This window comes from Pseudonaja textilis, chromosome 5 (genome assembly GCF_049901715.1).
Source record: "Pseudonaja textilis isolate UNSWEBS1 chromosome 5, rPseTex1.2, whole genome shotgun sequence".
NCBI lineage: Eukaryota > Metazoa > Chordata > Lepidosauria > Squamata > Elapidae > Pseudonaja > Pseudonaja textilis.
Window position 1 is genome coordinate 44,189,676 of NC_141994.1, and position 14,365 is coordinate 44,204,040.

At 38.0% G+C, this 14,365-nt stretch overlaps 2 protein-coding genes across 3 annotated transcripts; one reads left to right on the plus strand and one right to left on the minus strand.

Annotated features, from left to right (window-relative positions):
* The first annotated feature begins 3,453 nt into the window (after window positions 1–3,453).
* Window positions 3,454–12,476, plus strand: LOC113434495 (matrix Gla protein-like). 2 transcript variants are annotated; one of them, XM_026697729.2, is made up of 4 exons: window positions 3,454–4,056; window positions 4,739–4,762; window positions 7,662–7,734; window positions 9,626–12,476. In XM_026697729.2, exons 1-4 carry the CDS (start codon window positions 3,993–3,995, stop codon window positions 9,753–9,755), a joined length of 291 nt encoding a protein of 96 aa, XP_026553514.1. In that variant the 5' UTR covers window positions 3,454–3,992; the 3' UTR covers window positions 9,756–12,476. The 2 variants fall into 2 exon arrangements, with proteins under 2 accessions (XP_026553514.1, XP_026553523.1); XM_026697738.2 differs by lacking the exon at window positions 4,739–4,762 and having other exon boundaries at window positions 3,659–4,056.
* A 1,225-nt stretch (window positions 12,477–13,701) lies between these two features.
* C5H12orf60 (chromosome 5 C12orf60 homolog) lies at window positions 13,702–14,358 on the minus strand (the record flags this gene model as incomplete). The annotated part of the gene is made up of 1 exon (XM_087934686.1): window positions 13,702–14,358. A coding segment is annotated over one exon (657 nt), but the record flags the coding sequence as incomplete, so codon positions are not given.
* Window positions 14,359–14,365: the final 7 nt, after the last annotated feature.

A 14,365-nucleotide genomic window follows, 5' to 3' on the forward strand; every position in this document is an offset into this window, starting at 1 on the left:
TCGCTAGGAACTATGCGGGAGACCCCCTATGGATCCCTGGAGTGGTCGTAGCCATCACCGGTCCCAGGTCATACAGAGTCCAGCTAGAGGACGGCCGCATCTGAAAAAGGCACCTGGACCAGCTACGTAAGCGCCAAGACACTATTACCAGCGCAGAGTCATGGGCACAGTCCAGCGCACAGACACCACACCAGACTTCCTTCGACTTCAGTCCCAGAGATCCCTCACCACCACCACGAGAGACGAGGAGCGTGGACACAGACAGAGACCACCAGACGGGTATGTCACCCGAGCCAACGAACGAGGACGCACTGTTACCGGTCAGCTGTTCGACTCCCAGGCCAACGCAGACCGCTGGGCAAGCTCGCGTTTCCACACCAGTTCAACCATCCACTTCGGACTCTGGGCCAGTGGTCAACTCACCAGAGTTACGTCGCTCAGGGCGCCCACGCAGACCTCCAGCTTATTTGAACGATTATGCGTGTTCACATCTGGGGGGAAGGGGTGTTATGTCCCTGGAACTCTCCACAGTTCCCACTCAGGTCCGCTCGCGCTGCGGGGACGTTTGCTGCTTCCCCATTGGCTGACCATCCCCAGCAGCCGGCTATATAAGCAGGCTGCGGGGTTCGGTTAGTCGCTGGTTGCTGCGAACCCGTTCCAGGCGGGGCGAGCACAATCAGTCCTTTATTTTTAAATAAAGTATTTGTTGCACTGCCCTGGTCAAGCCTCTCATTATCCGAACTTAACAAGTAGCATTGTCGGTGGTGCTAAATAGTTTTACATCATCCGTGAAGAAGATGCAGTTGCTTATAAAATGAACGCAAAGGTCATTTATATAGAGTATAAAGAGTGTGGGTCCTAGAACACTGCCTTGGGGGACACTGCTGTTAACTGGAGTTAACAATACAGTTAACAATACAGTTGAGCTTTCTTTTGCCAATTGGGCCTGCAATACTTGCTGATATCATTGCTCCATCTCGTTTTAGGCCTCTTTTGTAGACACTTTTTATCAAGTGGAATCCACTGTATAGTTAAATGTATTATGCAAATAGTGCCATCCTCTCATATAATTAAGTTCTTAGTTTTAGGGTTGGTTTCCTTTATACAACAGCTGTCTTTTCAATTATGTGTTTATTTTTACTTATGTGAATCTAAATAAAACTACAGAACACACCAATATGATCTGTCTCCTCTCAGATTTCTAAAAGGAAAGCTGTCCTCCTCTTTTTAGCCCTTTCAGAAAATTCTCAATATTTTCTCTGTTTCTTCTGAAGTGGAAGCTACACAGAAGCATATGCTTCATAGAAGCTTTCTCATTGGAACTGTTTGAAAAAGATCTCCAGCTCTCAGGACCTATCAGTGAATGTTCTTGGTTTCCTAATCCTTACCAACTACCTAACATAAATTTATTTATATGTTATATATTATGTATATCTTATGGTGACTCCCTCCCCCCTAATACTAAATGATACAATATATTTCAGTAAACTTATTCTCATTCACCTTATTTTTTCCTCTTCCTGAAGTGTTAAAACTATGAGCAATTGTTTTAAAACCATGATCTGATAAAATTTTGGAAAGCTGTCTGAACCATGTAACATTTCTTAGGGGGAAGATTTTACCCAACAGTCAACCAGTTAACCATCTCTGAGCAATCCACCTTGTAGTTTAAGGTGCTTCTCTCCTATCTGTTCCAATCTGTTTCTTAAATCAACTTCAGAAATTTCTGACTGGGTGGCAGTGGGTTAGCAACAGACCTGGTGCTCAGTGCAGTTCATGCAAGACTTGATAGATTGTCATCTTACTTCTTGCCCTTCTCAGCCATGCATGGGAAAAAAGAGTTTTTGTCTGGCTCCAGTGCCTGATTTTTCTTTTTAGGGATTACTTCCTCCTCTCTAATCCCCTTGTCCCCTTTCTTTCTTTCTTTTTTTGGTCCTGGAGAAAAAATGATCTATGTCAAACTTGTGGCATCACATTGTCATCATGTGATATTTTGCAGTTTTCCCCCCTTCGCGGAGCTGGGAGGGGTGTGGCCCTTGCATGACGCATCTGGTCCATAAGCCGTCAGGTTGACACCCCTGAATTCTATGTGGTTGCTAAGAGTCAACACCAATTTGATGGCACAATCAAATAATCCCCCGATTTCCCAGATGTTCCCATAAATGAATGTCTTGTCTTCCTTCTCCCCAACATTGTTATCTCCTTTTTCTAACATATTTCCCTTTTTATTTATTTTTTTCCTTTGATGGTTCTGTACAGTACCATTGTAATTCAGATGCTACTTCAATCAAAACAAGAGGGAATAAGTATTCATTCATTGCTATCTTCAACCAGTCCGTGGAAGAGAAGGGGCATGCAAGACCCTGCAGCCAGCTGGAGCCAGAGCAGCTACTGGAATAAAACAGACTCCTGGAAACCCTTTCACACTCTGAAAAGCGACATTAGAAAACATTAATTTTGAACCAAACATAGAAAACACAGGCACTGGGTGTATCTGCAAGAGATTGGGAGTGGGATGAGGATGTATCATCTATTTTGATATTCAGGAAGTGGTAAATAGGTATACTGCCAATGAGCTAAGGAGACAATGTGGATCTGCTTGTTGTCTCAGATTATATCCTTACAGTGTCTGCTGTCCCAAAAAAGGAGCTACTGAAAGAACAAAGGTTAGACATCCTGAATTAGTTTTTTAAAAAAAGGGATTGGAATTGGTTGCATTATATGTGGTCATTTCCAAGGAAATGTTAACCACAATTTTTAACCACAATGGCAATTTTTTTCCATTCCAAGCTGGAATGCATTTTTATTGCATATAAAACTAACTTTGGAGAGTAGTGCTAAGATTTTTTTATTTTTATCTCTAGAGTAATAAATATAATTTTACTTTTAAAAAGAAGATTAGAATGTTAATGCTGCCAACTGTCTACATCCCTGCTTGTGAATCAGTTTCAATGGACTTAAAAGTATACTTACATGTTTTTTTAATATAAAGCATTCTCTTCAGTTTCATTAATGTACTTTCTTGAACAGTGTAGCCAATACAGGTGCATTGTAATGCTTAGAAATTTAGGCAATTTCCACACAACATCCAAGTCTAAATATCAGAGAAGCATGCATTTTCTGCCATCTAACCAGCTGATGCAGCTTTAACCAGAGTCCTATGTTAACATTTCTACCAAGCCTAAAAAAGCCACAGTTTTTAATGTATGGAAATCAGAATTTCCAGTTACACATTTGTTTTCTGTAAGGGCAACTTAGTGGAGTTGAACTTGGTTAGGAGTTACACTTACAAAATTAAAGATGACCAAAGTTGTGTATATAAGATGATGCTGTGTACTTGGGCTTTTTGGTGTAGCATATTATACAATCAAACCATGCTGCTAAAGATTTTCTCCACGGTTTCCTCTGTTGTGCTGAAGAAAGCAAAGGCTTGGCTTACAATAGCAGTCTCCTAAACTCACGAGGCAATGGCAGCTGTGGAGGCATTTCCAGATTCTTTTCTATATGCTCCTCCATTCTGCTATATCTTAGCAGTGAAATCATGGGCCCTCAAAATAGCAAAGGATTGAACATTTTGTTACTGCTTTCCTACATCCCACGAACCCCAGGAAGCTTTGGATCTTCAACTATTTATCTTCCGCCCATTTGGAATGAATTGTTTTTTTCAGCAGCAAGTTTGTCATTTGCCTTTTGTTTGAAATACATTTGTGGGAGTCCTTGAGATTCTTTGAAAATGCCAGGAGCTTTTGGTTTCAGGCAAATGTGCAAATGACTGCAAGAATCAGATGTGGGCTTTTTAGTCCAAATGAAAAAAATTGAATTAGAACCAGCACTCAAGAAAGAGACGGCCAGAGATGTCTTGGCTTTGAGCCTGATGTATGTAGTCACAGAATATAAGGGGTGGCTGAAAGGCAAAAGCTTATAAGAAGTTACTGGACTTTTCAGGAGAAGCTCAAGCAACAGAAAAACGCTATTAGGAATAGGAGAACAGGATGAATCTCCTGATGTTCCTGCTGTTTGCCTTGCTGCTGACAGTCCCCTGCTGTTGTGAAGGAGGTAAGGGAATATGGCATATCGGCTGCAATATTCACCAATTCTGCAACATGCCACAGACCTACAGTATTTCTCCATACATATCTAGGTATTAGCAGTCGGATCCTTAATATGAGATCTGCTCAAATAAATCTGAAAGAAGAGTTGACTTTCTCACTTAAGAAAAATGATACACACACCTCAGTATATCCCATCAACATTTGAGCAGTCTCTTTCTCTTATGTATGAAGAAAAAAAACTTGATGTGATTATTTAATGTCAAGATAACATTCACCATGAATTTATATCCAAATCCCTTCTTTCTGACGTTTTAAAATAGAGAAAATAAAAAAAATGTGTTTGATCAATTGAATAGAATTTTTGTGGCACTGTATAAAAGAAAATAATTTTTATGTCCCTTTTCATAATTCTTCAGCTTTAAAATTTATTAGACAGAATAAAGAAAGCATCTCATATATTTTACACAAATAGGTTTCTTTAGAAAGCCCTGAAAAATATTTTTTTTGAATATATTTAAATAATTGTTTAGAACAAATGAACTAACGAATGAACACCAATTGGCCAATAAATATGTTTTACTGTAAAAACAAGTACTTGTGTGTTTTGTATGTTGTGCCTAAATGAGTGGGAATACAATGTCTCTGAGTTATATTAGATATCTCATACTATCTATCTTTTTTTAAAGCTTCATCCAACGCTTTGGATGAAGGTAAGTAATTCCCCATTACAAATTCTAATAGATCTGGTGTGTGTATAGGTAGAAGAAATAGATAGATAGATAGATAGATAGATAGATAGATAGATAGATAGATAGATAAGTGTGTGTGTGTGTGTGTGTGTGTGTGTGTGTGTGTGTATTTGCTTGTTTACTTATGATGCCTGTTTTTTATCCACCTCTTTTATCCACCTCTTTAGAAAAGACACTGAAAACTTATTGAGAAAGGGGTGACAATGCAGGCTGCCTGAGAATGATGGGACTCAGTTCCAATATGTTACCAATCCTTTGAACTAGATGGGGAAAGTTAAGAGTTCCTTGATTTTCCATGTGTAGACCAATTACAATGACAAATACTACTATTGTTTGTAATACTTGAATTTTCAGAGAGCCAAATAACATGGAGAAACTTTACAGGAAAGCATGTGGTCCATAGTAGCTAACTTAACACATATCTCTTATGTATTAAAAGAGACCTGGCACAAACTAGGTTTGTGGCACAAATTAGGCACAAATTAGTCCCCCGATGAATAAATGTCCTATTGGCTAGACACATAGGAATATTCTTGCCAGATAGTCTGGCAAAAACTAAGAAAAGTTCTCAGAACATGGTGGCCAAGTCAGTCTGCTGCAGCCAAATAACTCTCCTGGCACCTACCTGATTTATTGTAGCATAAACTTTGTGGATTAGAGTTGCTTCCTCAAATATTATTTGATGAAGGCAGAACTAAGGCTAACATACAAGATCTCACAAGATGTCTTCATCTTTAAAAGGAGGGGAAAAAAGATGTGTCTGGCATATGTTTTCTTTGGCCATTCAACAGAATTTAAATGATTTTTCTCCTCCAAAATACCACTGGCATTTTATTGAAAGGTCTCAGCAATTCATTGACTAGAATATTAGACATTTATCTGTGATATTCAATGCTTCCTGATATTTCATGTGTGACACAAGATAGAGGTAGTCCAGAGGTGGTATACAGAAGATTTTGACCAGTTCTGGAGAACTGGTAGCGGAAATTTTAAGTAGTTCAGAGAACCAGCAAATACCACCTCTGACTGGAGGTTTTATTTTATCCTTCCTCTGCCACGTCCACCAAGCCACGCCCACAGAACCGGTAGTAAAAAAAATTGAATCCCACCACTGAGGTAGTCCTCAACTTATAACTATAATTGAGCCCCAATTTTCCATTATTAAGCAAAGCTATTGTTACGTGAGTTGCTCCCAATTTTAGAATCTTTTTTGCAACGGTTGTTAGGAGAATCACTGCAACTGTCAAGTGAATCACATGGTCTTTAAGCAAATATGGATTTCCCCATTGACTTTGCTTCTCAAAAGTTCCCGAATGGTGATCACATGATCTCAGGACACTGCACCAAGCAGCCAGATTTTGATCATGTGCTGTGGGGAAGCTGTATTGATTCTAAGTGGGGGGACTGATTGTAAGTCACATTTTTCAGTGCTTCTGTAACTTTGAATGGTCACTAAATGAATAGTTGGTAAGTTGAGGACTACCTCTAGTGTACAACACTGAACACTAATATGATGTGGCATATTAATATAAATTTTGAATACTCTGGTTCAAGGAATATTTTCACAATTATGACTGCTAGACAGAACCACTGTATTTACATTTCCTTTTGGAGAAGACATGTTGCCCAATAAATGGAGCATATTGAGCCACTAAATCACTACTTGACAGTTCTTTATATCTGGACATTGTAGAAGCTCCATAACACCAAACAATCAGTCTCAAAGCTATTTTTCAGAGAATTCCTACTTCCTGAATATAGAAATGCTACTTTGTCATAATCATGTCCCTGGATAGGTAGTTAGACTGTGAGAAGTTGGGGCTTTGAACAGAAACGGCAGGATTTTCTTTCAGTCAATGTCCTGTAACTAAACACTCCATTTCTCAACCTTAATATTTGCTTGCAGAGGAACACACTTTGTATTCTGAGGGGAGGTAAGGGCCACAACATTCACATAAGCAGAGTAGGATGGGAGACGTTTGACGAGTTTTATTTTTTAATTGCTACTTCTATTTCACAATTTACACTGAAACTTTCACCTACTTCCTACCTCAAACAGACAGGAACCTTATCTTTAGTTGTCAGCGGCAAGCCAGAAAAAGGGAACTCTCGGTTTCATACATTCCGTTTAGGGGAGGTTCTATAAACTAAATAGGTGAGACAATTCCTGTAAGCAGGAATTTTAAATTATCAAACTTTTACAAAGTCCAAAGATTTACACTTTAGTATTTTACCTTATTTGTTCCTACCCTACTTAGCACTTAATACTGGTATTTAGTATCCTATCACTTGTGTCAGTATTTGTTTTATTTTTATGTATGCTATACTTCTGCATTCTTTTTCTGTTCCTTTTTGTATGCTCTAATCTAGCTCGATACAAAACTACTCTCTTTCATTGTCCTATTGCTATAGTCGTATATCTTTATGGTTCTTTATATGACCATACACAACTGTTTCCCACATCACACAACACTGTCGAAAGTCACTTAACCTAGTTCTTGATATTCCAGTTCCCGTGGCGCTGGCTGCACCGCTCCTGATATCCTGGCTACTGCCAACTTTTTTGTGCTATTGCTTGCAAATGCCAATGTGTTTTTTATGTGCCCACTGCCTTTAGAACTTCAGCTTCCAGCCAAGTTCTTCCCTAAAAGGTGGGGAAGGGAGACTCCAAAAAGGTACAATTGGGCAGAGGGTTTTTGCCACTGGCTGTGTGTCCGTTCACAAAAAGCAACTGGAATTTCAAGGGCTACAGGTTTCCCACCCAATCTAGAGCATGAGAGGAATTTTAACTTCAGAAACTATTTTGTGCTTGGCATTTAAAACTGTTTTCCCATTTTTAAATGTATTTTATTTACAACAGGAATTAAAATTGATCAGGAAAAAGCAAATACCTTTATTAGAAGACAGAAGAGGGCTTACCCATATTCTGAAAGGTAATGCAGATATGTGTAATTATTAATTCTCAATGTAACTGAGAAAAGATGAATGCAAAGATTATGAAAAGCATTGAAATGCCAGCATGTGTGATTCCATAGCTACTGGAAATAAATTAATTCTTCTTCGCTTTAACAAGACTAATTTAAATATCATTGCGCAGAAGAAAAAGTGCTTTTTAAGATGATATTCAGTGTAACAGCTGTTCTGCTGTTCCAGTTTAGATTAGCTAGAAAGCAGGAAATCATTGGATTTCTTGCTTTCTAGCTAACTTAAAAGCAGAGCTGAACCTTCCTTAGGACTGAAACTTTTATTTTTCAGTGCAGACTCAGCTAGTAGATTGCATGAATCTGTGATTCTGTGAGCAACTCAATCTGCCTGCCTGCTTTGCCTGATTTTGGTAAAAGTTGTTCTTTTTTTTAAATAAAAAATTCAATGTTTACATACATGGTGTGTTGTGAGTTAATTTTGTGAGTTTGCTTGCTAGCAAATGTTATGTGACTCAGCTAGCAGGTTGCAGAAAGATAGCTCTCTGCATGAATCTATGATTCTGTAAGCAACTCAATCTGCCTGCCTGCTTTGCCTGATTTTGGGTAAAAGTTGCTCTTTTTTTATAAAAAATTCAATATTTATATAAATATTTATAATATTTATATACAAGCCATGCCCAAGCACATGATCACCAAGCCATGCCCAGCCAGCAAGCCACACCCAGCCAGTCACATGACTAAGCCACACCCACAAATTAGGCCACACCCACAGAACCGGTTGTTAAGAAATTTGAATCCCACTCCTGGAGATAGTTATATATATTCTGGCTTCTAGTACAACTGAAAGGGGCCACAATGATGCCAATAAAAAACTTGCTTATTTTATTAAGTACATTCGGGACTAAGGTTCTTCTCATCAGCCAAGAAACCTTATGTTCCTTCCAATTAGCCGTTCTTACCACTCAGATCTAGAGTATTATGATCCTGTATTTCCTACAGCCTTGTAACATCTTGCTTCTGTCATCATGGTTCTGGGGATGAATACAATTTCTCTTGCAGTTTTGATCCACATGTTTTGCTCTTCACTTTTGCCCAAGTTATAGAAACTCATGTTTTTCCTTCAATATCCATCACTTAGGCTTACCTGGCTCCCTTATTTTTGGGATCTCAAGGTTCTACTTTTTGGGATAACTCCACTAATTCTTGGCCCACTCTGTTCCTGATCCCTGCATGTCATCATTTTGTTCTAATTTACGTGGATTTCTTTCTCCATCGTATAATAGTCAATCATTTTCTCACTGGCATCATAACACTGAATCAGCCTTAGAGAGTTAAGAAAAAATAAACTCTAAATTAGTGTTAATTGTTACCAGCAATATATTTTTTTCTGCCAAATTTCAATTTGCTGAAAGAAAAATTCCTTTAGAAATTATTTCAAAGAATAAAATGACCCTTGGGAAGACAAAAAATGGCCCTATTGGAAGTAGCGAAACAAGCATGTTTCTAGCTTCTGGAGGCCATTTTCTGGCCTAGGGGAGGCCATTTTTGCTCTCCCAGAGGCCCGAGGGAAGCCTCTGGACCAGTGGTGGGATTCAAATTTTTTTACTACCGGTTCTCTGAGCATGGCTTGGTGGGCAGGGCAGGGGAAGGATACTGTAAAATCTCCAGTCAGAGGTGGTATTTGCTGGTTCTCCAAACTACTCAAAATTTCCACTACCGGTTCTCCAGAACTGGTCAGAACCTGTTGAATATCATCTCTGCTCTGGACCCTTGGGAAGGTGAAAAATGGCCCTCCTGGAAGTTCCCGGCCCTGGATACAGTGCAAGGCTATGAAGTCAAGCCTCCAGCATAGTTTCACAGTATTGCTGCTTCTCCCTCTGATCTTCTTCCTGTACTTCAGGTACTATGAAATGTTCAAGTCCCCGATGGAGATGAGGCAAGAACAGTGTGAGCATTACGCACCCTGTAACTACTACTCTGAAATAGTGGGATTTCCTACAGCTTATCGCCGTTACTTTGGAAGCATCTGAATATAGTCATTTCTCATCCAACTGTGACATCTCCAAGGACAAAGAGTGACTGGTGTGGGGCAGCTTAAGAAAAACAAAAATAGCATCTTGTTTCTATTTCACTAACAAGACTTTAAGAGCAACATATTCACTTTAAAGATAAGAAAGAAGTACTTTCTACTTTCTGAGGACCAAGTAAGTACTAACACAGTCTGCTAGCAATTCTATAAATTTCAGTATTTCTTGAAACATGAGTGACATTTCTTGGAAAGGGAAGGCAAAAATTTATTAAGGTAATTGGAAGTTGAGGGTCACTTTTGGGGAAACCTATGGTAAAATATTCAATATCATCATTCCAGACACTCTTCTAAGTAAATTAAACCAACTAGTGGTATCTGAACACACTTGTAAGTGGATCATAAGCTTCCTAACAGACAGGAAGCAGCAGGTGAAACTAGACGGAATTACATCCGATACCTGTACAATCAGCACAGGGGCCCCCCAAGGCTAGTGCTATCTCCACTTCTCTTCTCCCTATATACCAATGACTGCATCTCAAATGATCAATCTGTTAAAATACTGAAGTTTGCTGATGACACAATAGTGATTGGTCTCATTCGAGACAACAATGAATCTGCATACAGACAGGAGGTTATACAACTTGCCTCGTGGTATAACCGGAACTATCTGGAACTGAACACACTCAAAACAATAGAAATGGTGGTAGACTTTAGAAGAAATCCTCCCATACTACCACCTCTTACACTACTAGACAACACAGTATCAACAGTAGAAACCTTCAAATTTCTAGGTTCTACTATATCACATGACCTAAAATGGACACCTAACATCAAAAACATCATCAAAAAAGCACAACAAACAATGTTCTTTCTGCGCCAACTCAGAAAGCTCAAACTGCCCAAGGAGCTGCTAATACAGTTCTACAGAGGAATTGTTGAGTCTATCATCTGCACCTCTATAACTGTCTGGTTTGGTCCTGCAACCCAACAGGACAGACACAGACTTCAGAGGGTAATTAGGACTGCAGAAAAAACAATTACTACCTACCTGCCTTCAATTGAGGACCTGTATACTGCATGAGTCAAAAAGAGGGCTGTGAAAATATTTATACCCCTCACCTCCCGGACATAAACTGTTTCAACTCCTTCCCTCAAAACGACGCTATAGAGCACTGCACACCACAACAACTAGACACAAGAACAGTTTTTTCCCCAAAAGCCATCACTCTGCTAAACAAATAATTCCCTCAATACTGTTCAACTATTTACAAAGTGTACACTACTATTACTGTTAATCTTCTCATCACTTCTTATCACCCATCCCCTCCCACTTGTGATTGTAGGACTGTAACTTTGTTGCTTGTATCCTTATGATTTATATTGACTGTTTCCTAGTATGATTTGATTGTTGATTGTACCCTATGACTATCATTGTGTTGTACGTTATGATTCTTGATTCTTAACGAATGTACCTTTTCTTTATGTATACTGAGATTATTTACACCAAGACAAATTCCTTGTGTGTCCAATCACACTTGGCCAATAAAGTATTGTATTGTATTGTATTGTATTGTATTCTATTGTATTCTATTGTATTGTATTCTATTCTATTCTAAAGAGATGCTATGCTAAATGTTCTCACATTTCAAACTGCGATGTGATAGAAGGAATTTCTATGAAGGTGGAGGGTATTGTTGATAAGGTTTTTCTTATATAAGTTCATAAATTTTTACATCAATTCATCAATGCACACTCATGTTTTTGTCCTGGTCACAGAAGCATCTTAAATAAAAAAAATAAATAATACAAAATTCTTATGTACATTGCAAATATTTCAAAGAAACACATTCCTCAACTATGCTGAGGATATAGTCCTTAACTGTAATGGGATTAAACATGTTCCTGATTAGGAACTAGAATATAGTGATACAAATGTAAAGGCTTGTTTTGGTTTTTTGTTCTCTCATTACCATTATTTTGCTGACAACATATGATCATTTCATTTAATGACTAAGGAAGGATGCTGAAATATGGATTTAACATATTCTTCTTACATTTCCAATTTGGAACATATGTGGTCATGGCTATTGTACTCATCTGAGTATAAAGGGAAAAAAGCACTTGGAATGGGCCCGGAACACAGATGTTTATTAAGAATTATGTCCAACAGAATATCCACTAGGATTGCAACAAGCATCTGCTTTAAGATACACTGAAATAAGAAAAAAGATTAATGAGGAAGAACCACTTAACTTGATTATATTTCTAATGGTTTGTCTTCATCCATTCAAATTGTCAATTTCCCTTAATGAAACACAGTTGGAAGTTAGTGAAAAGCATCCTTGAGCAATGGCCAATAAGTAGAGAATTTTAAAAAAAATCATGGAAATACAACTGGCATAAAGAGGAAAAATTGATAAGGAAAGGAAGGGAAGATTTTGCTATAATGAGACTTTCCTTGGCTTAATGTGCTGTAGGTGGAGGTTTCTATAAAAACAGATTCAGCAACTTCAATTACTGTTAGGGAATGTTGCAGCCAACTGCCAATAAATCCTCTCTTCATTGGGTTGCATTAGAAATGTATATGCTAATTACCTCCCAATTGCAACTTTTTTCCCCCCTGAACTCCAGGTTTTGGTGTATTCATTAAGACTAAAAGACTGAAGGCTATATTTCTTAAACAATTGTTTTTTTCCTGAAAAAAATTGCCCATGAAATAAAATTTTCTGGAGTAGCTTTCTTGTATTTCACATCAACCTAGTATCTAAGGTTTTTGCTATATTTGTTTTCAAGTTCTAGAATTAGCACCTTTCTGCTATTCCCTAAAGCAGCCTTTGTTTTTCTGCTTTAATAGAAGGCCGAGAACATATTTCCAAATTATCTTTAAGCACAAATAACCCTATTATACAATCTCTTCCATCCAAAAACTTCTACAGCTATGTTCCTACTCTATGTCTAAATATTTGACTGTCTACAGCAGGGCTGTCAAACTCGTGGGCCAAATGTGTCATGTGCTGGCCGTGCCCATGCCTGGTTTAGCAAAGGGGAAAAATGTCACAATACATCATGTAATGATGCCGTGACAATCCAAATTTGACACCCCTCGTCTATGGCGTTAACACAAACATAAGAAAAATACAAATATATAAATATGCCATTTGTCTAGGGTTGTCCTAAGAAATCAGATGCAAGGAACTGATTGCCCATGTTCAATTTTTGTGAGTCAGCTAGGGGACTAATACTGATTTTGCTCATATGTACATATGGTATATACCAAAATTGAGCTTTATACCAAGGAGAGATGAAAAAAAGGATTCAGCCTATCTTCTTGAATCATTCAATTGAACTTGCTTTGAGGAGCAAAATCAGATTCATTTTGTGTCTTGATACTGTGATATTTACTGGAGACGGAATTATTTGTCATCAAATTCAAATATATGCGAACGATGGGAATTCCCAGGCAAAAACAAATGCTTTCAAATCAAGATGCTGAGTATGTTTACTTTGGGAAAAAAAACCAGAGTGAGAAAGAAGAAGATGCTAAGTGGATTTCCTTTGTCACATTATTATTTATAATTGAGTAAAGTTGAATTAACTGGAATTGAAAAATGAGGATAGTTATTAAAAGGAGAAAAATAGATATGTGATGAAGAAATGAAAACCATATATATACAGTAAAAATAATTAAGCAGAAGAGAAGAAGTCGCACAGGGAAGAATTAGTAAAGGAGGATAAGGCCATTTCAAGGGAATTGATTAAAAAAAAAACAACTTCAAAGTTATTAAGGGGAATTTTGAACAGAAGCCAAACCATATACATATGCCTGTGTTGGCACTATAGATGGGAATACACATACTCCAATCAGAAGTTTTCTCTTTTTTTATTTGCAACTTTCTTGCTGGGTAAAGAGAAGTAAATTTCTAAAAGCTGAGCAATTGTCTTCTGGTTTATTGCTTTTTGTCAATGATCAATGTGACATACTCTTCAGCCACCTTAATATATCTTTGGAAATGTTCACAAGATGGTTTCAAAATCTGAACAGCTTCTGCCATGATTTCTGCAGCCAACTGAACTGGATCCTTAGATGTTTGTTTTTTACAATGAATTATCCGCATGAATTTAGTAAGTGAAAAAGAAGTGGGAACAACAGAAAAACTGCGGGTTTTCTGTTTGACTGGTGGTGAAGTGTCAGATGAACAGGGATTGGAGTCTGGAAGGGCTTTAGCAATTTCTTCTTTGGTCATGAGAAGCTCACTCACTTGAAGAGACGGCACGGGTGTATTCATTAAATTCTGAATAGCAACCTCAAGCATTTCAAGGAGATTACCATGCTTAATTATAACAGCACAAATGGGACCACAGATACTTTCAAAAGCACCATTATATTGAGAATATATATCTTTTACAAGCCTGATTTTTTCATCAGTGGAAAGGGTTGGCAGAATAAGTTGAGAATACAAAGAAACTTCAATTTTTTGCTGGAAATCTTTGTCTTTCAATTCTACGAGCATCTGCATCTCTTTCAGAGCACTCTGTAGAAGCTGAAGATTTTCCTTGATGCTAAGGTTTTCCTGTACTGTAATTATGGCTAATTTACTTCCAAGAAATTGG

What these genes read in the sequence shown, in the direction of transcription:
- LOC113434495 (XM_026697729.2), top strand. Translation starts at nt 3,993, where the DNA reads ATGAATCTCCTGATGTTCCTGCTGTTTGCCTTGCTGCTGACAGTCCCC. An exon ending in CCCCTGCTGTTGTGAAGGAG is followed by an intron (nt 4,057 to 4,738) that starts GTAAGGGAATAT and finishes CTTTTTTTAAAG; the next exon opens with CTTCATCCAACGCTTTGGAT. An exon ending in GCTTACCCATATTCTGAAAG is followed by an intron (nt 7,735 to 9,625) that starts GTAATGCAGATA and finishes CCTGTACTTCAG; the next exon opens with GTACTATGAAATGTTCAAGT.